Raw genomic sequence first — 27,408 nt, 5'->3', positions numbered from 1 at the left:
TGCCTAGTCCCCTTACCCCTATACATATATACCTCCATCACTTAACATGTAAATATGGTATTGGAAATTACTTTTAAAATATTTCCTGTATATAGTATGCTTACTTACTTTGTGTATTTCTTGTTCCTCGTGTTTTTTTCCAGTGATTATTGAATTGTTGCATTTTGAGTTTGCAAGAAAGGCATTTCACTGTACTTGTGCATGTGACATGAAATTAAACATTCCTGATCTTACAATGCATGGAAAGTTATTTTATGTATTACCTAACCATGCATGTCATATGTTCTAGCAATCAGATGATGATGTGGCACGCCACCATTGGTTGATGCATGCAACGTCTGAGCAGGTGATGCGACCTCTGATAGATCATCAAGTAGAACATCTTTGGATCCACTCTGATTGATTGAATTTATTTGACAATTTGTAAAATCCATACCTAGCTGGGCGCTCCAGCTGGTGATGCCTCCACATTCAATATTCAATTTTAAGAAAATCAACAAGGATTACACAATAAATCTTAACAGCTTATTTCAGGTTTTCTCTGTATACATCAATGATGTCGCTCTTGCTACTGGTCCACCTCTACGCAGACGACACCATTCTGTATACATCTGGCCCTTCTTTGGACACTGTGCTAACAAACCTCCAGACGAGCTTCAATGCCATACAACACTCCTTCCATGGCCTCCAACTGCTTTTAAATGCTAGTAATACTAAATGCATGTTCTTCAACCGATTGTTGCCCGCACCCGCCCGACTAGCATCACTACTCTGGACGGTTCTGACTTAGAATATGTGGACAACTACAAATACCTAGGTGTCTAGTTACACTGTAAACTCTCCTTCCAGACTCACATTAAGCATCTCCAATCCATCTAGAATCGGCTTCCTATTTTGCAACAAAGCCTTCTTCACTCATGCCGCCAAACATACCCTCGTAAAACTGACTATCCTTCCGATCCTTGACTTCAGCGATGTCATTTACAAAATAGCCCCCAACACTCTACTCTGCAAACTGGATATCACATTGCCATCCGTTTTATCACCAAAGCCTCATACACTACCCACCCCTGCGGCCTGTATGCTCTCGTTGGCTGGCCCTCACTACATATCCGTCGCCAAACCCACTGGCTCCAGGTCATCTATAAGTCTTTGCTAGGTAAAGCCCTGCCTTATCTCAGCTCACTGGTCACCATAGCAACATCCACCTGTAGCACGCGCTCCAGCAGGTTAATTTCACTGGTCACGCCTAAAGCCAACACTTCCTTTGGCCGCCTTTCCTTCCAGTTCTCTGCTGCCAATGACTGGAACAAATTGCAAAAATCTCTGAAGCTGGAGGCAAATATATCCCTCTTTAACTTTAAGCATCAGCTGTCTGAGCAGCTTACTGATCACTGTACCTGTAAATAGCCCACCTGACTACCTCATCCCCATATTGTTATTTATCTTTTGCACCCCAGTATCTCTACTTGCACATCCTCATCTGCACATCTATCCCTCCAGTATTAATTCTAAATTGTAATTATTTTCGACCTCTAGGGCCTATTTATTGCCTACCTCCTTACTGTTCTACATTTGCACACACTTTACATAGATTTTTCACATTTTCTTTTCTTTTGTGTTATTGACTGTTTGTTTATGTGTAACTCTGTGTTGTTGTTTTTGTCGCACTGCTTTGCTTTATCTTGGCCAGGTCGCAGTTGTAAATGAGAACTTGTTCTCAACTGGCCTACCTGCTTAATAAATAAAGGTGAAATATTATTTTTTTTAAATAAAATTTGTTTTGAAGAGGGAAAGGGGGTGATGAAGCTTCGCTCCAGACCCGAGCATTCCGAGTCTTTGCGGTGATATTCTCATTTGGCTCTTAGTTGAAAATGCTTAAAAATCAATCTAGAACCATGAAAAAAATTATGCAAATAACCAATGTAAAGCCCGAAAGATTCGTGAAATGCACGTTCAAACATTTTTTTTACCTGGCCAAATTATGAGATGGTCTGCCATAAAAAAACGTTTTTACATACACTGAAAAAATCAACATGTAACAGATTGACGCGGTCTCTGCGCTATTTATTCTTTCTGCAGTGAGGATTCATCCACTTTAGATAATGTTAAGTCGTGTCAATTCGAATCTGGTATCGGAACAAAATAGTCAGCACATAGTAACTTCTGATTTCTTTGTACTTTAATTAATGCAAACACTTGAAGGGTAAATAGGTGGTTCGTATATACGGGGTCGCTGTGTCACCACGCAGGGAAAAACAGAGAACTGAGTTACACATCCTTTGCTTTTCATGAAATACTCTGACAGAGATAGTTCCCGCTCACTGCTGGCCTGTCAGAGGGAGGATGAGCGTGGTTTAAACTTACTCATCCTATCGTTGGCGTGCAGGTTGGTACCAACCTCGAGACGCCTCCTGTTACCGGGCGTAGTTATTATCTTTGGCAGTCGATTTATCTTGTGACGGTACAATGCACAGTTCTCACAAAACCCCGACACCCCTCCGTATATACATTTCACCCATATCCTACAGTTATCATTTAACAAGCTATTCCATATCCCTGATTTACAGCATCTGCATTCTTTCCATATGACTCAACATCCCATGAGCCCCTTCCTCTCACACAGCAGTATGCTCTTATCATATAGAGTATAAACTTAATAGTATAGCATAGCTTCTTTGTTATATTATATAGGTTATGCAAACAAATAGTTGGTCAAACCCTAACAATCATTATTTTGTAACTTATCTGTTTTGAGCTCAAAGCAGTAGTGGCAGCATAATTACTTTCGAGGAGAGGAGAAACTCAATTATGATCGTATTAAAGCCCATTGTGTACAGTACGTTGCCCATGCGTCATCAATGGGCCGCACGGTGAGCTCTCCTTCAGAGAGTGAATTTGAGTCAATTGGACGCTAGCTCAAAAACCCAACATTAGCCTGAATTTTGTCAACACGAAGTACAACATTACATATAGGTATTAGATAATTAACTTGTTCTCATTACTATCATATAGCTTTGGAATCGTGACATTACATACTTTAGAGGGAAATAATAAGGTGTCTCGATGTATACCGTGATTTTAAAAAGGTATTGTGTGGTGATTAGCTTAGCAACTGCGTGACGCCGCATGACAAGCCCTTAACCAACAATGCAGTTAAGAAAAAGAGTTAAGAAAATATTTACGAATTAAACTAAAGTAAAAAAATGGAGTAACAATAAAATAACAATAACAAGGCTATATACAGGGGATACCGGTACCAAGTCAATGTGCGGAGGTACAGGTTAGTCAAGGTCATTTAGGTAATATGTACATGTAGGGTAGAGGTAAAGGGACTATGCCAACAGTACGGGTAGGGGCAATGCCAATAGACCGGGTACCCATTTGATTAGCTGTTCAGCAGTCTTATGGCTTGGGGGTAAGAAGCTGTTAAGAAGCCTTTTGGACTTAGACTTGGTGCTCCGGTACCGCTTGCATTGTGGTAGCAGAGAGAATAGTCTATGACTAGGGTGGCTAGATTCTTTGGCATTTTTTTTCTATACACTGCCTGGTATAGAGTTCTTGGATGGCAGGAAGCTTGGCCCTCTGTAGCGCCTTGCGGTCGGAGGCTGAGCAGTTGCCATACCAGGCGGTGATGCAACCAGTCAGGATGCTCTCAATGGTCCAGCTGTATAACTTTTTGAGGATCTGAGTGCCCATGTCAAATCTCTTCAGTCTCCTGTGGGGGAAAAAGCATTGTCGTACCCGCTTCACAACTGTCTTGGTGTGTTTGGACGATGATAGTTTTTTGGTGATGTCGACACCAAGGAAATTGAAGCTCTCAACCTGCTCAACTACTGCCCCATCGATAAGAATGGGGGCGTGCTCGGCCCTCCATTTCCTGTACTATACGATAATCTCCTTTGTCTTCATCACGTTGAGGGAGAGGTTGTTGTCCTAGCACCACACTGCCATGTCTCTGACCTCCTCCCTATAGTCTGTCTCATCATTTTATGTGATCAGGCCTACCACCTTTGTGTCGTCAGCAAACTTAATGATGGTGTTGGAATTGTACTTGGCCACGCAGTCATGGGTGAACAGGGAGTACAGGAGGGGACTAAGCATGCACCCCTGAGGGGCCCCCGTGTTGAGGATCAGCGTGGCAGATGTGTTGTTGCCTACCCTTACCACCTGGGGGCGGCCTGTCAGGAAGTCCAGGATCCAGTTGCAGAGGGAGGTGTTTAGTCCCAGGGTCCTTAGCTTAGGAATGAGCTTTGAGGGCACTATGGTGTTGAACCGTGAGCTGTAGTCAATGAACAGCATTCTCACGTAGGTGTTCCTTTTGTACAGGTGGGAAAGGGCAGTGTGGAGTGCAACACACCAGCATTGCTTCTACACCTGCATTGCTTGCTGTTTGGGGTTTTAGGCTGGGTTTCTGTACAGCACTTTGAGATATCAGCTGATGTAAGAAGGGCTATATAAATACATTTGATTTGATTTGAACATAGATTGCGTCATTTGTGGATCTGTTGGGGCGGTATGCGAATTGGAGTGGGTCTAGGGTTTCTGGGATGATGGTGTTAAGCCATGACCAGCCTTTCAAAGCACTTCATGGCTACAGACGTGAGTGATACGGGTCGGTAGTCATTTAGACAGGTTACCTTAGGGTTCTTGGGCACAGGGACTATGGTGGTCTGCTTGTAACATGTAGGTATTACAGACTCAGTCAGGGAGAGGTTGAAAATGTCAATGAAGACACTTGCCAGCTGGTCAGCGCATGCTTGGAGTTCGCGTCCTGGTAATCCGTCTGGCCCTGCGGCCTTGTGAATGTTGACCTGTTTAAAGGTCTTACTCACATCGGCTACGGAGAGCGTGATCACACAGTCGTCCAGAACAGCTGGTGCTCTCATGCATGCTGCAGTGTTTATTGCCTCGAAGCGAGCATAGATGTCATTTAGCTCACCTGGTAGGCTCGTGTCACTGGGCAGCTCACAGCTGGGTGTCCTTTTGTAGTACGTAATAGTTTGCAAGACCTGCCACATCCAACGAGCGTCGGAGCCGGTGTAGTACGATTCAGTCTTAGTCCTGTGTTGATGCTTTGCCTGTTTGATGGTCCATCAGAGGGCTTAGCGGGATTTCTTATAAGCGTCTGGGTCAGAGTCCCGCTCTTAGCTCAGTGCGGATGTTGCCTGTAATCCATGGCTTCTGGTTGGGGAATGTACGTACGGTCACCGTGGGGACGACATCATCAATGCACTTATTGATGAAGCTGGTGACTAAGGTGGTATACTCCTCAATGCCATCTGATAAATCCCAGAACATATTCTAGTCTGTGCTAGCAAAACAGTCCTGTAGCTTAGCATCTGCGTCATCTGACCTCTTCCATATTGAGCGAGTCACTGGTACTTCCTGCTTTAGTTTTGGCTTGTAAGCAGAAATTAGGAGGATATAATTATGGTCAGATTTGCCAAATGGAGGGCGAGGGAGAAATGTATAAGCATCTCTGTGTGTGGAGCAAGTTGTTTTTCCTCTGGTTCCACATGTGACATGGCACATTGGCCAACAGGACGGATGGTAGTGGTGGTTTACTCACTCGCCGACGAATTCTCACAAGGCACCCCGACCTCCACCCCATGTATTTCCGTATTTTCTTCACGCAAATTACGGTATTTGGGCCTGATCTCGGGAAAGCAGTATATCCTTCGTGTCAGACTCATTAAAGAAACATTTTTCCTCCAATTCGAGGTGAGTAATCGCTGTTATGATGTCAAGTTGATGGGCATGTTGCAGCAGTATGTAGGAGGGAGAGTCCTAGATGTGAAAAGTGTGCAGGAGGGCATGAGACGAAGGAGTGTGTAGTTTCAGTGGATAAAGTTGTGGAGGTGCCCATAGGGCTGAAGATCAGAGGTGTCCGTTGACAGAAAGTCAGGTTGAGGTTGCTATGGTCAGAGTTGTACAGAAAGTGTCGAGCAGTGAAGAGAGTGGGAGAGGAAGATCGGACCCAGAGGATTCCTGTGAGTAGGCTTAGACTAATAGAGAGTGATGGGAAGAATATGTGCTTTCAGTAAGGTAGGTTTATTGGCATTCATAGCTATGGTTGTCAATTGTACTGCGGAAATGGATCAAAAGTCACAGAAAATAGAGGTTGTGGTGGCAGCGGCAGAGAAATACTTCGGATTGCGAGGTTTTACTGCAGAACAGCTGCAGGGGGTGTTGAGTGGCAGTGTTCTGTCCTCGCAGACCGTTGGTCTGGAGCAGAGGTGTAAAGTACCGAAGTGAAAACACTTGAAAGCACTACTTAAGTCATTTATTGGGGGATATCCGTACTTTACTTTTACTTCACTACATTTCTAAAAAAAATAATGTACTTTTTACTCCATACATTTTGCTTGACACACAAAAGTACTTCTTACATTTTGACAGGAAAATTGTCAAATTTACACACTTATCAAGAGAACATCCCTGGTCATCCCTACTACCGCTGATCTGGCGGACTCACTAAACACAAATGCTTTGTTTGTAAGTTATGTCTGAGTGTTGGAGTGTCGATCCGTCAATACATTTTTATTTTTAAACGGTGTCGTCTGGTTTGCTTAATATAAGGAATTTGAAATGGTTTATACTTTTACTTTTGATACTTAACTCTTGTGTGGTGTTCAGGTCTGTGGGACCCATTTTCAATCTTTACTAAAATAAAAATGGTTTTGTGAAGAATATGTAAAAAAAAAACATTTTCAGTGAGTGCACACTGTGCATCCCTCTACTGTATACATCTATATTACATATGTGGTGTTTGGGTACACTGGACCTGAGGCTAGGAAAAGTGTGTGTGTGTGTGTGTGTGTGTGTGTAGGTGAAAACAAGTAAAAATGAAACAAAGGTTAGCTTTGTTCCTTCATCCTGTCTTCCTCCTCCCTGGGCCTGCTGTTTCAACATATCACCAATAACCTGTCTGTCTCCCTGCCTGTCTGCCTGTCTCTCTCTTTTCTCGCACTCTTTACCCTTTGTAGTGTGTGTGAAACTACACAATGTCTTGCGAGAACCTACACAATGTTATTACAATACATTAAAAAAAAATGTTGATCCATTCTATGTGATTATTTAGGTATTTAGTAAATAAATAATTAAACCAAATTTTGTATTGCTGATTCAACTTGTTAGCCAGGGTTCGTGAAGATAACCAAGAATTTACAACTTTCAGATGAGACTAAACAAGGTGACGATTAAATATTGACTGCTATTGATGTAAAAGATTACTAGGTCTTTAAGAGTTTATTCAGAAGATAAAAGCTCTATAAACATTCTTTTGTGGTGCCCCGACTTTCTAGTTAATTACATTCACCTGATTAGCTTAATCAGGTAATATTAATTACAGAGAAAGAATTTTATAGGATAGCATGTCATATCACTTAATCCGGCATAGCCAAAGACACGACACAAGCTAGCTGCAGTCAGGTCAGTGTGGGACAAGTAGGTGGACCGCCTCCCATGTTTTACAACGCTGGGCCCAACGTTACTGTTGATGAGCAGCTTATGCCATTTAGGGGCCTCTGCCCCTTCAGGTAGTACATACCGTCTAAATCTGCAAAATATGGAATGAAGATCTGGGCTGCCTGTGATGCTGCTTCATCATATGCGTGGAACTTGCAAGTGTATACGGAGAAGCCAGATAGAGGAGGCTCTGAGAAGAACCAAGGGATGTGGGTTGTCCTGGACGTGACAAAGGGACTTCATGGCCACAACATCACATGCGATAACGTTTTTACTTCGCACAAGCTGGGACAGGAGCTCCTCAAGAGGAAGCTGACGATGTTAGCTGTTGAATACACAGAACAGGCCTATCAATTCCTCTAAGTTTGTGTTCACGGCCGACACGTCCCTAGTGTCCTACGTGCCAAAGAAAGGCAAAAATGTGGTACTCATGAGTGTGCTGCATAGGGATGGGAGAATCTGTGGCCAGGAACAGCAAAAAACTAAATCATAATGGATTATAATGCCAAAAAAGGAGGGGTGGACAATTTAGACAAGATGGTGACTGGCTACAGCTGCAAAAGAAGAGACCTATGCTGGCCACCTGTGATATTCTTCAAAATCTTGGACATCTCAGCATACAACGCGTTTGTCATCTGGATGGCGTTGAACCCAGATTGGAACAGAGGGAAGCTCCAGAGGAGACAGCTCTTTCTCGAGGAGCTGGGCAAGGCATTGGTAAGACCTCAAATCCAGAGGAGGCAACATATCCCAAGGACCCCAGCTTCTGCAGCCATCGTGAGGAGGATTCAGGAGGAGGATGCTGGTGCCCCATCCGCCCGACCCACAGAACCAACAACTCCAATAGTAAGTGTGAGTGATGTTCTTGTGTGTGTGTGTGACTCTCCTACCTCGGCCTGCTGTAACTATGTGAGTGAGTGAGTGAGTGAGTGAGTGAGTGAGTGAGTGAGTGAGTGAGTGAGTGAGTGAGTGAGTGAGTGAGTGAGATGTTAGTAAAACTCCTGAACTAAGTGTTTTCATCATTCTGGACTGCAGTCGGTAGCAACAAGAAGAAACGTTGCGATGTGTGTGGACCCAAGAAGGACAGGAAGACACAGTACACATGCATCAAGTGAAAGAAATACATTTGCAACACACACAGTAAAACTCTGTCCCTCATGTGGTGTGTAGAACGGCCTTAATTTGTGTTCAATGGGGCTCATTTATCATTTCCATAAAATACTGTATGTAAAGTTTGTTCTTCCAATTTGTTCAGTTCAAAGCAATAAACATCAATAGCAATGAAAACCTTGTTTAATTTATATTTGTTCAAGATAAGCATGATTTATTCCACCCACTTCTTGATTATTTTTGTTGACAAAAATCACATTTTATATAAAAAAAGAATCATACTTATTGATAAATGTGATCTAGCAGAGGTAAATGGTAAATATTAACCACGCATGCTGTCTATATTGCTTGTAATTGATATGTCAACATCTAAGTATTAAGTATTTTTATGTAAATTGTTATGGCTGTATGTTTTAAAAACCCAATAATGTTGTGGGTCCATCAGACCCGCGAACATTGGGTGAATAACAAAAACATGAACACCACACAAGGGTTAAGTACATTTTAGCAATCCCATTTACTTTTGATACTTAAGTATATTTAAAACCAAATACTTTTAGATTTTTACTCAAGTAGTTAATACTGGTGACTTTTACTTGAGTCATGTTCTATTACGGTATCTTTACTTTTACTCAAGTATGACAATTGAGTTTGACTCTACCACACCTGCTGTTTTGACCTCTGAATGCTCAGCTATGAAAAGCCAACTGACATTTACTCTCAAAGTGGTGACCTGTTGCACCCTCTACAACCACTGTGATTATTATTTGGCCCTGCTGGTCATCTATGAACGTTTGAACATCTTGAAGAACAATCTGGCCTTAAATGGCCATGTACTCTTATACTCTCCACCAGGCACAGCCTGAAGAGGACTGGCCACCCCTCAGACCCTGGTTCCTCTCTAGGTTTCTTCCTAAGGAGTTTTTCTTTGACACCGTGCTTCTACATCTGCATTGCTTGCTTTTTGTGGTTTTAGGCTGGGCTTCTGTATAGCACTTTGTGTCATCTGCTGATTTAGGGCTCCTGAGTGGCGCAGCGATCTAAAGCACTGCATCTCAGTGCTAGAGGCATCACTACAGACACCCTGGTTTGAATCCAGGCTGTATCACAACCGGACCCTCCCATAGGGCGGCACACAATTGGCCCAGTGTCGTCCGGGTTTGCCTGGTGTAGGCCGTCATTGTAAATGAGAATTTGTTCTTAACTGACTTGCCTAGTTAAATAGAAAAAAAATAATGAAATGTAAAAAGGGCTTTATAAATAAATGTGATTGATAGGGTAAATAGTGGAATGGGGTGGTGTTTTATTTTATTATTATAAAACGTTTTGTTTTATTATATATATATATATATATATATTTAGAGAGGTTTAATAGTTGGCAGGGTAGTTTTTACTTTTCCCCAATTTTGTAGCACCATATCACAATTCAAATAAATGTAGGTAGGTCGTGAATGGCCTCACACTTCAGTAGGTGGCGGTGAATCTACCTTCAATTGGATGCGATCCGCCAACACAATCTCGAAGAAGAAGAGATTCCGGGCTGTATCCAGCGGTAAAGAGGTCGGACAGACTGTCCTAAATAAGTTTGGGGGAAGAGACCGAAGCGGCGTAATGCTGATGAAATAAGGCTGGGTGCTTTACGGATCAATCATAACAGTGAGTAAGAGTTACAACTCCATTAGCTATAGCTACTTTTTTAGCTCGACCGCTAGGTTTAGCTAGCTAAATAAATTCAAGTAACTAAGTAATTAGCTAGCTAAATTGTTTTTCCTAGCTACAGTAGCATGCTGACTCGTTGCTATAGCTACGTTAACAAGTTAATTAGGTAAATAAGCCGATTTGACTTGCTAACTAGCTAACGTTATCTATTTGTATTATTTGCTCGCTTCGCTTAGCTACCTAGTTAGATGGTAATTGCAATCGGGATCCTTGGGACGTCCCACGTTGACATTTTAAAAGTGGGTAAAGTTAGGTAATCTTGTTTGGCTAGCTCGCAAGACTACCTAATCTATTTTGCATTCGTAACTAGCTAGGTTTTCTGCTACTGTAACGAGCTAGGTTTTCTTTCCCTTCTAGTTCAAGTCGTTGACAATACATTTGCACGTTGGAGCTCTTGCCTTGGTTCTCCATCTTGCATACATGTATGTTTTATTGTTTAAACAATCAGGCAAACGCAATATTCAAAGTACCGCTAACTAGTTAGATACAAAAGTAGCTATTGTCTTTTAAAGACCCCTACTCGAAGTGTCTGGTTTCGGGATTTCCGTTATTCATAAACTACAACGTTTCCAGTCAAACGTTCTAGTTGGGGGTGTAACGTTAGTCACCTAGTTGATCTGAGTTGTTACCATACGAAATAATGATTGATATTTACTATTATAAGATGACTTACACCTACATGGACCTCTTGTAGGTTGTACACTAAAATATACTATCTGAAATCAAATTAAATTATTTCCTAGTGGTTTGATGGGATGGCTTCTAAGCTATTGGACAGACTGAGACGAACACTGTTCAAAGGAGAAGTAGTCTCTAGGGAGCCAATTGATGTACCAGAGGACAGCTTCCCAGAGAGTTCTGAGTTAGAAGATGACACCGAGTGTCTCTCAGAGCGGCTTGGGGGAACACTCTGCTTCGATGGGGAGAGCGCCATGGAATCAGAAGACCCAGGTGAGGCCTCAGGACCAGACAGTGATTCAGACTTCCTTGGAGAGTCCGTAGAGGATGGATTCAGCAGCACAGGTAATGTAGATCTTAGCAGCAACTAAAATGGGTGCCGGTACTGTTTTATATTTAGTTGCAGGAACTTTGCAATCCTTTCTGAGCTAATATTCTGAGGTGGAGGAACGAAAGCTGTAGAATATTTGAGGTGCTGCTGAGTATCCACAACTGTGATTATGTATGGACAATGATGTACTATTAGGCACAGTCAACTGAAACAGTCTGACCAGAATAACAATAGCATTCATTCCACGGTACCGTTTTCTTGAAACCGCAAATTTCACTGAAGCTTTTTCAGTCTGATCTTTCTCAGTTTAGATGAGTGGTTTTAGGGCAGTCTGAGCTGATGTCTCTCTTTGTTCCTCAGACACCAGCCCAGTGGACCTGTCTCCTGGAGGCTCATCCCTGCTCACATGTCAGTTGCAGCGGAGCTTACGGAGCCGCACTGTGCCTGAGAAGCTGGTGTTTGAAGTGACTGATGCCAGTGTGGTGCCAGAGAGCTCCTCTAAGTATGTGGTAAGTGTGAAACAGCAGAGATGAAAGTCTAGTCCCTGGCTAAGCCTGTGTGTGACATCTCTCCCTCTCCTCAGCTCTACACCATCCATGTGATCCAGTCTGGGATGTTTGACAAAACCCCCGCCGTCATCACCCGGCGATACACCGACTTCGAGCGTCTGCACAGCCGCCTTCGCCGTCGTCACGGGGACCACATGGAGCGTGTCTGTTTCCCCCGCAAGAGGCTGCGTAAGAACTTTGTGGCAGAGACCATCGCCAAGCGGAGCCGGGCGTTTGAGCAGTACCTGACCCACATGCACTCTCTGGCTGAGCTGCGGCGCTCTGCCACCTTTCTGGAGTTTTTCTACCTGGGTGACCTGCAGGCTGGCCAGATGCTGATGCGTGTGGGCCGTTACCAGGAGGGCCTGGGCCCTCTGCTCAACGGCCTGAGGCTCCAGGAGAAGCTAGGCTGTGAGCAGCAGGGGATGCAGCAGCCACACCACCAGCAGCGCACCCACTGGCTCTTCACCCTGCTGGCCCTGGTGACCTGCTTCCAGGAGCTGGAGCAGCTGGGGGAGGCCCAGGAGTACTGTGACCGAGCCCTGAGGGACCTGGCCCCCTCACAGGAGGCCCTGCAGCAGCACCTCTTTCACCCACTGCTTATCCCTCTCCTCCAGACCAACGTCAGATTGTCGTGGAAGATCTCCAAGGATAAGCGGCGGTGGGAGGTGCTGCTGCAGGAGATCCAGGACTCTGGGGCTGATGTAGGGAACCAGCCCAGCCTGAAGGAGTACCTGATGAAGGAAAACCTAGTGGAGAGCGAGGGAAACACTAAGACCAAGGTCAAACGGGACGACACCACTTAACAAGAAGATAATGGTACTCAGTTATGAGGAATGCACTTCATGTAGCCTAGCCTAGTAATGAGGTATTTGGACTCTTTTGACATGTATTTTCTACAGGAGTCTGGACTGTTAGACATTATAATGAATACACTCAACTGACCAAGTCATACACAATAAGCAGAAAACAATCACATTTTATAGAATGTTTCTAAAGTTCTCACTAGCTTTACCTTGTAAATTGAAAACACTAAAGTCATTTTGATCATTATATTTATGATACAGCTGCTTTGTAGCAAACACTAAGATTTTTATTAAACATTGTATTTTTCCAGGTCAATATTTCAAGTACTGCTGCTTTTAAAACCTTTATTTCTTTTAATTATGCCATTCAGAATCTTGATGTGTGGATGAATAACTTTTAGGATAAAAGGATCACAGTTCATTTTGAAAAGGAAACAGGGATTTTCAAAGGCACATTTTCCACTAACTCATTTTCTACCTGTTAGACGTATTATTTGCTTGTTTACACATTAAAGAATTAAGGGAAAACAATAGATGTCTGAGCTCTCGACAAAGCACTCCTACCTGTTAAATCTGTCAAGGAATTTTAATCAACCTTAGGGAATTGGGGGTAGTTGTTAATAGCCCAGATTATTCAGAGAATGTGTTTTATTGATATGCTTCACGAGTATGCAGCCTCTGTACTTTTAGATTTTAGTCACGGTCAGTAGAGACTTACATGAGGGAAAAGCATGCTAGTCTACGGTGAGTTCCAATTCTCCTATTTGGTCCCCTTCATATGCCATAAGGGGGAGTGAGAGGGCATAGGGAGGGAGTCAAATCTGAATTCACCGCTGGAAGTGTGTGTGAGAGTTTTAGACTAGAGGTATGACGTAAGTGTCCCCCCCCCCCCACTAACTGAAATAGGTCCTGTATTACAGAGCACAGTAACCCTGTGATTAAGTGCATAAAAGGTACCTTCCAACTCTGTGAAAGAATAGGCTTGTAGTCGTCGTACTTTAATTGCCTGAGTGACAATTCCAAACCAATGTAAAGAAAATGATTGTTAGCCTAGATTAAAATACTAAGCACTCGCAACAATGCATTTCAAAGTGCCGGCCTTTTTTTAATGTTGTGAACTCTAGCCTTAACTCTGTATACTTAACCAAATCCTATTTTCAGAGTACTTTGTCTGTATTAACTTGCTTTTTAACATTGGAATGTATTTTGTTGAATAAATCTATCCTAAAAATGTAGTGAAGGGTTTTACTTTTTCCATTTGGAAGAAATTGCATACTATTACTGGCATGTTGTATAGAAGTAAAAACACCAGTTAAAATCAAACACAGTTTACTGATGCACATTCAGAAGATAACATTCCGTTGTCAAGTTTCCATTTCTCTAAGGGGCCAATACAATGGAGACATTGACAAGTAGATGTATTCCAAACCAAATCTCTGCATGCTTCAGACAAACATTTGGTGCTAGTCATGGACCTACTGTAGTAATCTGTAAATCTAATATAATGGATGAACGTGTTGCTTCCTGCTTTGCCGTAGTATCACTTTTCAATGTTGTTGTCATCTGAGATGTGTTCGCAGCAGTGCAATGCCATTAATCAATTGCTCTGATTATATTAACATGCATGGACCAAGAACAGAGATTGATAATGTTCCTCTTTCTTCAGACGTTACTGGAAGCATTGAAACCCTTTAAGGAGAAACAAGTGGATTTACAAAGAACCCAACCTCAGTAACGTAGTCCTGTCAGCATCAGTCACAACTAAAAACATTGTTTAACACGTGATTGACTCCATCAGAGAGCGTGTGTTGGCTGATCTTGGATAGTATCGATAGACTCAGTCTTTGGCAAAGCGTGGTGGCACAGTAAGACAGGACATCAATCAGGGTTTGTTGGACATCTGATGGTTTCCTCCAGCAACAGTGGGGGACATGCTAGCAGCACCAGCTCCTCCTCCTGACTGGACATCCACAAAGCCCATCCTCTGCCGCCTCTTCCTCTGATCCGTCATCTACACAGGAAACAGTATGTCAGCCAGCCAGGCCAGGGGCATCCTCCTGGAAACACTAGCCTATATCACGAGGACATCAGTTAACCAAATTCTACAATTTTTTTTCTCCAAAATAGATCAGCATCATAGGTATCCTATTAATTTATCATTATACAGGTCATTATTATAGTATGCTACTTGCCCTGGATAAGAGAATGTGAATAAGTGCATTGTATATTTTTCTGGAGCTGGCCAGCTCCTCAATGTCTCTGACAAGGGACTAGGGGCTAGATTCTATCCGTACTGCTGAAGAGCTGTGATATCGTGCGATTTGAAATGTAAAAAGGCAATTTCCGATTGAGCTGACATGCAGCGTTTAACCGTAAATGAAGGCTTCGCGAACACGAGAACACTGCATTTAAATTTCAATCGCACTATAGAGCGGATCTTCTGCAATAGGAATTGAATCTAGGCCTGTGTGTAATACCTGCTCTTTGAGCTCTGTTAGCTGTCCTGTGAGTTGGCTGACCACATTCATAGTGGACGTCAGTCTGTCCTGCAGGTTCCTCATCTCGTTCTGGTCCCCGTCTCCATCCGTCACCACCAGGGACATGGCCTGCATGCGGGGGAACCAGTCCAGGTTCTTACTCTGAGACAAGACAGGGGAGGACATGTAGAATCACTGGCAGTGCTCTTCCCTAGCAACAGATGACCCCAAAGTCAAAAGTATCCAACGCTACTTATAATAAGGATACGTTGTAAAGTGGTTTCAGTGAGAGTTATTCTAAAGGTGGTTGTTTCTCCAATTAAAATAGAACTCAACCAGCTATTACTGTACCTTTATCATGAGGGCCACATAACTCTCTGGTCCAGTGTAGTCAGTCTTGTTCTTCTCGCGAACAAGCACGATGAAATACAGGTAGTTCCAGATGTTATGTTCCAACTTTATGTGCTCCTCAAAAGACACCGTTTTATTATCAAACTTGTCCCTCTCCAGACCTGCAGGGAGTTTCAGGTTGAATGTTCAGATTGCATAACATGAGCTCATAAATCACACAATGTTTATTTTTTATGTTCCTTTAAAAAAAAAAAATCTATTGATCTCTCACCACAGATGAAGCAGGTGGTCTTGAGGACCTCCTCTTTCTTCTGTTTCTCACTACGCAAGTCAGCGAAGGTGTCGATAATGACACCAAAGATCAAGTTGAGTACGATGATGATGACAATGAAGTAGAAGAGGAGATCGTAGATGACGCGGGCTGGGAACAGCGGCTCCTGCAAGGTACGCAATGACATAAATTGTTCAAATGTAAATATGAATGTTGGCTTGTGGAACATTTTGTACTCTTTGACATGAATTGATACTGATTGTGTATTAGATGGATTGTAAGTAGGTTAATGTGTGTGGCGGGTCTTCGTTCGTACGTTTTTGGAGGGCCTGCGTAGCACGTCTCCCACCCCTCCACCGTTCCTCAAGCCGTGGTTCAGCACAGTGACAATGCACATGAGCAGAGTGTCACAGGCCCGCTCCAAATTGTTCTCCTCTGCTAAACCGTAAAATTGTTTAGCTATGTACCGCTCACACCAGACTTTTTAAAGTTCATGATATTTTACCAATCATCCATCCAAAATGTGTTTTATATTATTTAACATTTATTTCCTATCCAAACCCGTCAAACGATGAGGGTGACTTAACAATTAAAGGAGCAATAGATGACTTACTAAGTAGAGACAATAAATAGAGACTAACCCTCAGGTTCAACAGGAAGTCCTGCCTTTGCAGTGCAGCTGACTCCATCACTACTGCAGGTGTTCAGGAAGTCTTGGGATGCCTCCTCATTGCCATGTCGCCCTGTAGAAGATGATCCCAGATTAAATCACAACCCTATAGTATACCATACACTGAACATAAAGTACTTTTTTTGTTTTTGTAAATAACCTGATTCAGCTTATCAACCAGCTAATTATTCGAATCAGGTGCGCAGCACTCCAGGAAAAGGGTTGAAGTGAAAACCTACAGGACGGAAGCTCTCCAGGAAAAGGGTTGAAGTGAAAACCTACAGGACGGTAGCTCTCCAGGAACAGGGTTGGAGTGAAAACCTACAGGACGGTAGCTCTCCAGGAACAGAGTTGAAGTGAAAACCTACAGGACGGTAGCTCTCCAGGAACAGGGTTGAAGTGAAAACCTACAGGACGGTAGCTCTCCAGGAACAGGGCTGTAGAGCCCTGCCATACACTGACCAATGACCAGACATGTTTGTTTTTTATCATGTCTTATTGTACCGTCCATACGCTAACTGCTTGTAAAGGCTACCTGTCTGATTTCCAGTAAGGTAATTTGCCTTGGCGTGCCATAACGTATCATAGGAGCAGCAGCCTATATCCGGTTTCTGTAGCATGAGGTAGCTTGATGTACAAGTACACCCCAATTACTTTTCAATACATTTCAAAACAAGTATTAAGAACCTTTATTTGGAAAAAACATGTAGTTGAATATTGGAATGTACTTGCAAAAAAACGACTCAAATACACTGACATAAATACACTCCCATGAATTTAATCCAGGTATTTGAAAGTACACTACATGACCAAAAGTATGTGGACACGTGCTCATCGAACATCTTATTCCAAATTTATGGGCATTAATATGGAGTTGTTCCTCCCTTTGCTGCTATAACAGCCTCCACTCTTCTGGGAAGGCTTTCCACTTTCAGCCACAAGAGCATTAGTGAGGTTGGGCGTTTCAATTCATCCCAAAGGTGTTCGATGGGGTTGAGGTCAGGGCTCTGTGCAGGCCAGTCAAGTTCTTCGACACCGATCTCGACAAACCATTTCTTTATGGACCTCGCTTTGTGCACGGGGACATTGTTATGCTGAAACAGGAAAGGGCCTATCCCCTACAGCCCTAGACAATTATTCCTCCTCCACCAAACTTTACTGTTGGCACTATGCATTCAGGCAGGAAGTGTTCTACTGGCATCCACCAAACCCAGACTCATCCATCGTACTGCCAGATGATGAAGCGTGATTCAGCACTCCAGAGAACACGTTTCCACTGTTACAGAGTCCAATGGTGGCGAGGTTTACACCACTCCAGCCGACGTTTGGCATTGCGTATGTTGATCTTAGGCTTGTGTGCGGCTGCTCGGCAATGGAAACCTATTTCATGAAGCTCCCGACAAACAGTTATTGTGCTGCCGTTGCTTCCAGAGGCAGATTGTAACTCAGTAATGAGTGTTACAACCGAGGACAGATGTTTTTACGTGATACAGCACTTGGCAATCCTGTTCTGTGAGCTTGTGTGGCCTACCACTTCGCGGCTGAGCCGTTGTTGCTCCTAGACTTTTCCACTTCACAATAACATCACTTACAGTTGACCAGGGCAGCTCTAGCAGGGCAGAAATTTGACGAACTGACTTGTTGGAAAGGTGCATCCTATGACGGTGCCACATTGAAAGTCACTGAGCTCTTCAGTAAGGCCATTATACTGCCAGTGTTTGTCTATGGAGATTGCATGGCTGTGTTCTCGATTGTATACACCTGTCAGCAACGGTTGTGGCTGAAATAGCCGAATCCACTAATTGGAAGGGGTGTATGTATGTGTAGTGTACTTTCAAATACAATTTGGTTGACTATTTGGTTTTAAAAATAAGCATTCAAATACTCAAATAAAAGTCCTTGTTTTGGGATGTGTATTTGAAAATACTAAAATACACAAAGTATTTAAATAACAAACCCAGGTCTGAACAGGACGCTACTCTATTGCAGGGCCTTATCCCCAGTCTATCTCCTTAATGCTGAGTGCCAAGCAGAGATGCATCAGGGTCCCATTTCTTGCAGTCTTTGGTATGACTTGGCCGAGGGTTGAACTCCCAATATCAGGGCGGACACTAACCACAAGGCAATTGAGTTGGTGATGGTCCAGTAAGTCAGGTGTCTGCGGCACGGTCCAGTACCTGAGGTTATCTGAGGCAGGGGGTCCACCTCCATGAGGAAGTCATTCTTGAGGCAGAGGAAGCCCACGATGGAGAACAGGTAGACCAGGATGATGGCCAGCAGGGCAGTGAGCAGGATGGAGCGCCCATTCCGGGTCACACTCTTTATCACGTTGAACAGCGTCTCCTCTCGGTAGATCAGATCAAACAGCTACACACACACAACAAAAAGAGCCAAAACAAATCCCAGGGTCTTTGTGTGTATGTAGATGTGTACGCTGAATGATGTATTGCCAGTAATATTATTAACATAATGTTGTGAGTCATAAGGGTCACCCACCAGGAAGCTGTAGAACAGCTCGTGGACACAGAGGCCCAGGGTGCTGGTCAGAACGTAGGCTAGGTGATACAGGAACTCCACGTCCATCACCATCGCACGGTAGCCCATGATAAATGTCCCGTTGTTGCCCACGAAGCTCACCACAAACACTATCTTATTTATCAGCTGTGGAGAGGAACAGATGAACAGTCATTGGATCACCATGTTGTCATTGATATTCAGCATATTTATCAATATGTTTAACAAAACCGGCTCTGGCCTACGAGTCCAATCCTAACCTCCACATAAATGTTTCACTTAGTCTCCCAGTTGGAATTGACTTAAGTGAGGCTTACATTGAGGGTGCCCAGTAGGATGAGAGTGGGGCCGATGCCAAAGCAGTAGATGGAGCGTAGTATAAGGGCCACGGTGAAGGGCCTGAGGCCGTAACCCTGGGAGAACATTCCCATGACAGACAGACCCAGGAAGCCCCAGAACAGCATGGACAGCATTGAGTCGTCTATCGCACCTAGGGGACAGCAATCACAACATGAAACATTTTGTTTCTTTGTCTTCAATAAGTACACAGGATAATGATTCTGGGGACACACCCACACCAGTGGAGGCTGCTGAGGGGAGGGCAGCTCATACCACTCCATTCCAGCCATTGTTATAAAACATGGTTTTCATGTGTTTGGTATCATTCCATTCCAGACATTATTATGAGCCGTCCTCTCCTCAACAGCCTCCACTGACACACACAAGCAGAGCCTCACCTTGACCTGAGTCGTAGGGGTAGAAGAACGCGATGATGAGGTTGATGAAGACCGCCAGGTTAAAGGAGATGCTACCCCAGGTGCTCATCCTGCGAGAGAACCAAAACAGCACCGGCATACCTGAAACACAAAACACCCTTCAATCTTTTATCACCACACAGCATCCGTGAGAGAGAGAAAGAGAGATTAAAGCCAGTAGAACATGGACAGGGGGATCAGAAGAGCCAAGCTTATATTTGAATAATTTAGACACTTATCAAGAGTGACAGATAGTGTATTCATCTTAAGATAGCTAGTTGGGACAACCACATGTCACAGAAAGTAGATTTTGGCCTCAATAAGTAGTTATCAGCAAAGTCAGTCCTAGTAGGAAAAGACAGGTGCGAGTGTTACTTCCTTGAATTGTTTTTGCTTACTGCGGAGCTTCTTCTGCCACTCCATCTCGTTGTGGAGGAAGGAGGCCTGTTGGAAGAAGTGTGTGACCTTGCTGCCCTGCTCGTCCTGCTCAGTGGTGTTGAACACACGGAACTTGGACTCCTCCATCAGGAACTCACAGATGGGATGAATGGGGAACACGAGCTGCTCCATGCTGCGGTCCTCACGCACAATCTGACCGGAAGACAGACGGACAGGGACAACAAGTTAAGACAGTGGTCTTTTGCAGTCGGCACTTCAGTTCAAGTGAACTTCAGACTATTCACAATGAGCAAGCTTGACTACTGTAGTACGGGGTGAATTAAGGGGAGAAGTGTGGCTGTGGAGACCTCTATCTGTGAAGTGTGCTGGTCATAGAACTCCAGTGGGTCCTGCTCCTCGATCTCCACCGGCACCGTAGATTTCAACATCTGAGAGAGAGGTCTGTTGTTCAGGTTCAGCTACAGGAAGTCAACAGGAGAAACAGAGGTTCAACTGCAGGTCGTCAACAGGAGAAACAGAGGTTCAACTGCAGGTCGTCAAAAGGAGAAACAGAGGTTCAGCTGCAGGTCGTCAACAGGAGAAACAGAGGTTCAACTGCAGGTCGTCAAAAGGAGAAACAGAGGTTCAGCTGCAGGTCGTCAACAGGAGAAACAGAGGTTCAACTGCAGGTCGTCAACAGGAGAAACAGAGGTTCAGCTGCAGGTCGTCAACAGGAGAAACAGAGGTTCAACTGCAGGTCGTCAAAAGGAGAAACAGAGGTTCAACTGCAGGTCGTCAACAGGAGAAACAGAGGTTCAGCTGCAGGTCGTCAACAGGAGAAACAGAGGTTCAACTGCAGGTCGTCAAAAGGAGAAACAGAGGTTCAACTGCAGGTCGTCAACAGGAGAAACAGAGGTTCAGCTGCAGGTCGTCAACAGGAGAAACAGAGGTTCAGCTGCAGGTCGTCAACAGGAGAAACAGAGGTTCAGCTACAGGAAGTCAACAGGAGAAACACTCCTGCTCTTTTTGAACTTTTCCTGTTGAAAAACAATATCCCATGTATAAATACAGTAATGTACACACACTTAACGGTAAAAAATATATATAGTTTGAGCACCTTCGACCCCCCCCCAGAGGACAGCTGGAGCCCCTATATTATTTTTGTTGCAGTGTTGATTTCATTTAAGCCCTCGGGTTTCCAACCTGCACACAGTTTTATTTATTTGTATCTGTTTTGTTGTGTATCACTTGTTTTCTTTGGTGCAAATAAATTAAACTAAACTAAATCAGTTGATAAATGATCCGAAAAGGAGACTGGAGTAGGACTAACATCAAAACATCCTGGCTTTCCCCATTCAGCTTGTGTTTACCTTCTAGATCTACAGCTACTACTTCCAAGTCATGCTTTATGTTAAACCATTTTCCGGCATATAAACGAAGCACGGATATGCAAATATCCCCATTTGACGGCATGGTGCTTGCAACGCCAGGATAGTAGGTTTGATTCCCAGTCCCACTCATATGTAAAAAAAAAAATGTATGCTCACATGACTAAGTCGCTTTGGATAAAAGTGTCTGCTAATTGTCTTATTATTATATTGAAATCAGTTGTTAAACAAAGTTTGCAGTGAGTCTGCTACCATTGATGCGAGCAGCTATAGCATAGACGTAGAGGTAATGTGAAGGGAGTCCGTTCACAGGACAACTTCCTCCAATTAATAAGAAAACCAGATATACTGAAGAGTGCCTTGTACAAACGAACTGACTTTAAAATAAACGCACAGTAGAAAGGCTACAAAGAATTAATAGACAAAAGTGATGAAATGAGAGAGAGAGAGAAACACTGACCATGGAGGATATCCCCTCCTCTCCCGCTTCGATCCTCTTTGCAGGTTTCAGCAGATTGAGCAGGATCTTATTGTGCCTCGCCAGCTGACCAAAACATGGCCCACAATCAGAAGCATAACAGGTGAAAGCATTATTCTCTAACATTAACTTATTACGTTATTAAAGGACTGCATAAATAAAGTTCATTAATCTGAAGAGGAGCATTACCTGAAGTGCCAGGATGTAAATGTTGTGGCCGACCTCTTGAGGTGACACCACTCCAACTTCACACTCACTCTCCTGCTGGTAGGCTTTCTTTATCACCTCTACCTGGGGGCAGAGTAGAATACTGATGTCGGCTGAAGTCTACTGTACTATTCTGCACCGTCCTGTGTGTGGCTGTTTTACAGGTTAGTTATAAAGAAGAATGAGGAGAAAGAATAGAGGGAGAAGAAGAAATAGAGATGGGTCTTTGCTCTGACCAGTTCCCGAGGTCGGAGGTTAAACAGTATCCTCTCTGCATTCTCGTTGTCATGGCGACTCTCCATCAGAGCCAGCAGCAGCTTGGAGGCGTTGTCCTGGAAACAGGAGAAACAATACCGTCACTGACCATGTCATTTCAGAGGTACGACACAGAGAGGAATTAGGACACAGAGATCTATATTTATAAAGTAGAACAACAGGAAGTGAACCTTGAGCTGCAGCACCATCTCCATGCGGTAACAACACAGAGGACTGATGTCATTCAGAATGAGGGCTGTGATGATGTCGATGCCGTTGGACTCATGGGTCACTATACAGGTCTACAGAAACAGACAGTTATTATCACAACATGACAAAGTATCTGTGTTATGTCTTCAACCTCACAGAACTTTTAATAAACCTAATTTCTGGCAGTATTATCAAAGTATCTGTCTGAAGAAAAAAACTATTCTGTCAAACTGTGTGCGATTATCTGACCTGGTTCTCGTGGCAGGGGCCCTGGCAGTACTCTGTGAGCGTCTCCAGGGTCTGCGTGATGAGGACCACGTTGCTCTCGTTGATGTAGAGGCCCAGCAGGCCCAGGCCTCCCGTGGTGCTGCCACACATGACGTCCAGAAACTGCAGCGTCTCACACACCAGGTTGTAGTTGGTCTTGTTGTTCTGGCAGCGCAGGAAGTTCTGGGAGGGAAAGGGAAGGATGGTCAGTCAGTCATGTTGGGTAGCTGGGTTAAACAGACCATTTTCGGCTTCATCACCCGTAGCTACCTCATAGGTGAGTTTCGTATAACGACGACTGACTGTTTAGACCTCAGCAGAGTGTAAATTGCAGTAGTATCAGTAGTAGTAGTAGTAGCAGTAGCAGTATCAGTAGTAGTAGTAGTAGCAGTATCAGTAGTAGCAGCAGTATCAGTAGTAGTAGTAGTAGTTGTTGTTGTAGCAGTATCAGTAGTAGTAGTAGTTGTAGCAGTATCAGTAGTAGCAGCAGCAGCAGCAGCAGTAGTAGTAGTAGTAGCAGCAGTATCAGTAGTAGTAGCAGCAGTATCAGTAGTAGTAGCAGCAGTATCAGTAGTAGCAGCAGTATCAGTAGTAGTAGCAGCAGTATCAGTAGTAGCAGCAGTAGTAGCAGCAGTAGTAGGAGTAGCAGTAGCAGTAGTAGTAGTAGCAGAAGTAGTAGTAGTAGTAGCAGAAGTAGTAGGAGTAGCAGAAGTAGTAGCAGTAGGAGTAGCAGCAGTAGTAGTAGCAGCAGCAGCAGCAGCAGTAGTAGTAGTAGTAGTAGTAGTAGTAGCAGTTGTAGTAGCAGCAGAAGCAGTAGCAGCAGTATCAGTAGTAGTAGCAGTATCAGTAGTAGGAGTAGCAGTAGTAGTAGGAGTAGCAGTAGTAGTAGCAGCAGTAGTAGTAGTAGCAGTAGTAGTAGCAGTAGGAGTAGCAGCAGCAGTAGCAGTAGCAGTGGCAGTAGTAGTAGCAGCAGTGGCAGCAGCAGCAGTAGTAGCAGCAGTAGCAGCAGCAGCAGCAGCAGTAGTAGCAGCAGCAGCAGTGGCAGCAGCAGTAGCAGTAGTAGTAGCAGCAGTAGTAGCAGTAGCAGTAGTAGTAGCAGTAGTAGTAGTAGTAGTAGTAGTAGTAGCAGCAGTAGCAGCAGTAGCAGTTGTAGTAGCAGCAGCAGCAGTAGCAGGAGTAGCAGGAGTAGCAGTAGGAGTATCAGCAGCAGTAGCAGTAGTAGTAGTAGTAGCAGTAGTAGTAGTAGTAGCAGCAGCAGTATCAGTAGTAAGAGTAGTAGCAGTAGAAGTAGCAGTATCAGTAGTAGCTCGACAACTACTGTGATTATTATTATTTGACCATGCTAGTCATTTATGAACATTTGAACATCTTGACCATGTTCTGTTATAATCTCCACCCGGCACAGCCAGAAGAGGTAGCAGTATCAGTAGTAATATTATCAGCAGCAATAGCAGTATCAGTAGTAGTAGTATCAGTAGTAGCAGCAGTATCAGTATTAGCAGCGGTATCAGTAGTAGCAGTGGTAGTAGTAGTAGTAGTAGTATAACTATCAGTAGTAGTGTCAGTAGTAGTAGCAGCAGTATCAGTAGTAGTAGCAGCAGTATCACTATCAGTAGTAGTAGTATCAGTTGTTGCATCAGTATCAGTAGCAGTATCAGTAGTAATAGCGGTATCAGTAGTAGCAGTAGTAGTAGCAGTAGTAGTAGTAGTATCAGTAGTAGTAGTAGTATCAGTAGTAGCAGCAGCGGTATCAGTAGTAGCAGCGGTATCAATAGAAGTAGTAGTAGCAGCAGCAGCACCAGTAGTAGTAGTAGCAGAAACAGTAGCAGCAGCAGTAACAGTAGTAGTAGTAGCAGTAGTAGTGGTAGTAGTAATAGCAGTAGTAGCAGCACGGGTAACAGTAGTAGTAGTGGTGGCAGCAGTGGTATTAGTAGAAGCAGTAACAGTAGTAGAAGCAGTAGTAGTAGTAGTAGTAGTAGTAGTAGTAGCAGTAGTGGTAGTAGTAACAGTAGTAGTAGTGGTAGCAGAAGTAGTAATGGTAGTAGTAGTAGCAGTAACAGTAGTAGTAGTGGTAGTAGTGGTAGTAGTAGTAATAATAGTAGTGGTAGTAGTGGTAGTAGTAGTAATAATAGTAGTGGTAGTAGTAGTAATGGTAGTAGCGGTAACAGTAGCAGTAGTAGTAGTAGTAGTAGTAGTATTGGTAGTAGTAATAGCAGCAGCAGCAGCACTAGTAGCAGCAGTAACAGTAACAGTAGTGGTAGTAGCAGTAACAGTAGTGGTAGTAGTAGTAGTAGCAGAAGTAGTAATGGTAGTAGTAGTAGTGGTAGCAGAAGTAGTAATGGTAGTAGTAGTAGCAGTAACAGTAGTGGTGATGGTAGTAGTAGTAACAGTAGTAATAGTGGTAGTAGACATGGTAGTAGTGGTAGTAGCAGTAGTAGTAGTAGTAGTAGTAGTAGTAGTAGTAGTAGTAGTAGTAATGGTAGTAACAGTAGTAGTAGTAGTAGTAGTAGTAGGAGTAGTAGTAACAGTAGTAGTAGCAGTAACAGTAGTAGTAGCAGAAACAGTAGTACTAGTAGTAGTAGTAGTAGCAGCAGCAGAAACAGTAGTAGTAGTAGTAGTAGTAGTAGTAATAGCAGCAGCAGCACTAGTAGCAGCAGTAACAGTCGTAGTAGTAACAGTAGCAGCAGTAGTAACAGTAGTAGTAGCAGCACCGGTAACAGTAGTAGTAGTAGTAGCAGCAGTGGTATTAGCAGTAACAGCAGTAGTAGTAGTAGCAGCAGTAGTAGTATCAGTAGAAGCAGTAACAGTAGTAGAAGCAGTAGCAGTAGTAGTATCAGTAGAAGCAGTATTCATTCACTACTGTAAGTCGCTCTGGATAAGAGCGCCTGCTAAATGACTAAAATGTAAATGTAGTAGTAGTAGTAGTAGTAGCTGTTTCAGCTGAATCAGTGGTGCTTGTTCTGCCTCTCACCCACCTGTAGGTCCTGGTTGTGGTTCTCACAGAGCAGCTGGAGGAAGCGTAGGATGGGTTTCATGATGATAACTGCAGGGCCCATCTCTGTCTCCTGCTGATCAGACTCAGAGGCCGGGACAACGGAGCCAGGTAGAACCGACCCACCAGAGCCTGGCAGGAGACATACCAGGGAGGGAACCATGAACAAAGTGAAATGTTAGTTTAAAGACACCAACAATATACCCATACCATATAGACTTAAGTACAATACGTAGTCATTGACACACAATCATAGTTTTTTTTCTGTAAATTACAATAATTATTTCATAACTATGACAGTCGAAACCTGCATTTGACTATCTGAGATCAGAGTAGTGTCCCTCTCACCAGTCTGGAGGTCTTTGTTAGTCATCTCTCCCACACTGACTGATACGTTGGCCTTGATGTCCATCTGGGCGTTTATCATCCGGTCGTGGAGGACCTTGAAGAATTTCTCTGACTTGTTGTCCCCCATCATCAGCTTGTAGAAGGAGTTCTGAAGAAAATCCACTAAAAGGATCAGTGTGCTGCCCCCCTCCAGCAGACATATGGCCAGCTGGGTGCTCTCCTGTGTTATAGCCTACCTGTATCTCTGTGTTGCCCCCCTCCAGCAGACATATGGCCAGCTGGATGCTCTCCTGTGTTATAGCCTACCTGTATCTCTGTGTTGCCCCCCTCCAGCAGACATATGGCCATCTGGATGCTCTCCTGGAAAATCTTGTTGTTCTTGGTACTCATTATGAGGTCAGTGAAGAGCTTTGTCCCACCCTCCCTGTCCAGATGACACTGAACAGCAGCTACAGCCACCCAGTCCCTTTCCTGCTCAGCACCTAGACATACACATGAACACAGTCAGTATAGACATACACATGAACACAGTCAGTATGGACATACACATGAACACAGTCAGTATAGACATTAACACACTGTAAATAGGAACACAATCAGTATAGACATAGACATTAACACACTATAAATAGGAACACAATCAGTATAGACATAGACATTAACACACTGTAAATAGGAACAGTAATAATCTTGTTCTAAGCCTAATATAAACAAACCTGTTGCTCCCAGTTCAACCAGCTCTGCCTTGTTGTTCTTCTTGTTGGTGAACAGGTAGTTCTGTAGCAGCACCTTCCTCAGTGCAATCCCCTTATTGATGAGACATTCAGTCACACAAAAACATGGTTCGTTTCTTACCCAAATAGTACCTCAATACACACCTTCATAAAACCTTTATTAAATGCACTCAGATATTCTATTGGTTAATCTACCAGACCTACACTGACTGGTCATTAAGTCTTTACCTTCTCGTCAAAGTCCAGTGTAGGTATGAGCATCTCCTGCAGAATCCTCAGAACCTTGATACAGAGCTTCTCGTCAGAGTTCATCAGGGCTTTAGTGTGCTGAATCAGTCTGGGCCACAGGTACAGTGACAGTGTTAGGCCTCCGCCAACCCTTACCAAGACTTGCTCCACTCTACTGAACTAAAACGATTCACTGGAATGCTCTTTAACTTAGCATTTGGAA

General features: G+C 43.7%; 2 protein-coding genes across 8 annotated transcripts in view; one reads left to right on the top strand and one right to left on the bottom strand.

Annotated features, from left to right (window-relative positions):
- The first annotated feature begins 10,038 nt into the window (after positions 1-10,038).
- Positions 10,039-13,897, top strand: LOC106566466 (sorting nexin-21). Of its 2 annotated transcripts, none has more exons than XM_014134532.2 (4): positions 10,039-10,236; positions 11,043-11,250; positions 11,669-11,817; positions 11,892-13,897. In XM_014134532.2, the coding sequence occupies exons 2-4, from the start codon at positions 11,055-11,057 to the stop codon at positions 12,660-12,662; spliced, it is 1,116 nt and encodes a 371-aa protein (XP_013990007.1). In that variant the 5' UTR covers positions 10,039-10,236; positions 11,043-11,054; the 3' UTR covers positions 12,663-13,897. The 2 variants fall into 2 exon arrangements, with proteins under 2 accessions (XP_013990007.1, XP_013990006.1); XM_014134531.2 differs by having other exon boundaries at positions 11,043-11,322.
- Positions 13,898-13,974: 77 nt separating this feature from the next.
- LOC106566485 (inositol 1,4,5-trisphosphate receptor type 3) overlaps positions 13,975-27,408 on the bottom strand; it is a 52,330-nt gene continuing 38,896 nt past the window's right edge. For 3 of the 6 annotated variants that reach the window (XM_045692945.1, XM_045692948.1, XM_045692947.1), the window contains exons 37-58: positions 27,186-27,294; positions 26,940-27,030; positions 26,530-26,705; positions 26,224-26,371; positions 25,859-26,007; positions 22,866-23,066; positions 22,598-22,708; positions 22,388-22,483; positions 22,134-22,235; positions 21,927-22,010; positions 20,447-20,557; positions 20,099-20,291; positions 19,683-19,802; positions 19,263-19,435; positions 18,928-19,092; positions 18,609-18,798; positions 16,403-16,504; positions 16,078-16,199; positions 15,762-15,927; positions 15,491-15,651; positions 15,140-15,301; positions 13,975-14,673 (exon numbers count right to left, since the gene is read on the bottom strand). In XM_045692945.1, coding sequence (XP_045548901.1) covers positions 14,545-14,673; positions 15,140-15,301; positions 15,491-15,651; positions 15,762-15,927; positions 16,078-16,199; positions 16,403-16,504; positions 18,609-18,798; positions 18,928-19,092; positions 19,263-19,435; positions 19,683-19,802; positions 20,099-20,291; positions 20,447-20,557; positions 21,927-22,010; positions 22,134-22,235; positions 22,388-22,483; positions 22,598-22,708; positions 22,866-23,066; positions 25,859-26,007; positions 26,224-26,371; positions 26,530-26,705; positions 26,940-27,030; positions 27,186-27,294 — 3,061 coding nt within the window. In that variant the 3' untranslated portion in view covers positions 13,975-14,544. Of the gene's footprint in view, positions 14,734-15,139; positions 15,302-15,490; positions 15,652-15,761; positions 15,928-16,077; positions 16,200-16,402; positions 16,505-18,608; positions 18,799-18,927; positions 19,093-19,262; positions 19,436-19,682; positions 19,803-20,098; positions 20,292-20,446; positions 20,558-21,926; positions 22,011-22,133; positions 22,236-22,387; positions 22,484-22,597; positions 22,709-22,865; positions 23,067-25,858; positions 26,008-26,223; positions 26,372-26,529; positions 26,706-26,939; positions 27,031-27,185; positions 27,295-27,408 lie in introns of all 6 variants that reach the window. The other 3 variants (XM_045692946.1, XM_045692950.1, XM_045692949.1) reach the window with 2 other exon arrangements.

This window comes from Salmo salar, chromosome ssa13 (genome assembly GCF_905237065.1).
Source record: "Salmo salar chromosome ssa13, Ssal_v3.1, whole genome shotgun sequence".
NCBI lineage: Eukaryota > Metazoa > Chordata > Actinopteri > Salmoniformes > Salmonidae > Salmo > Salmo salar.
This window is presented reverse-complemented; position numbering and strand designations above follow the sequence as displayed.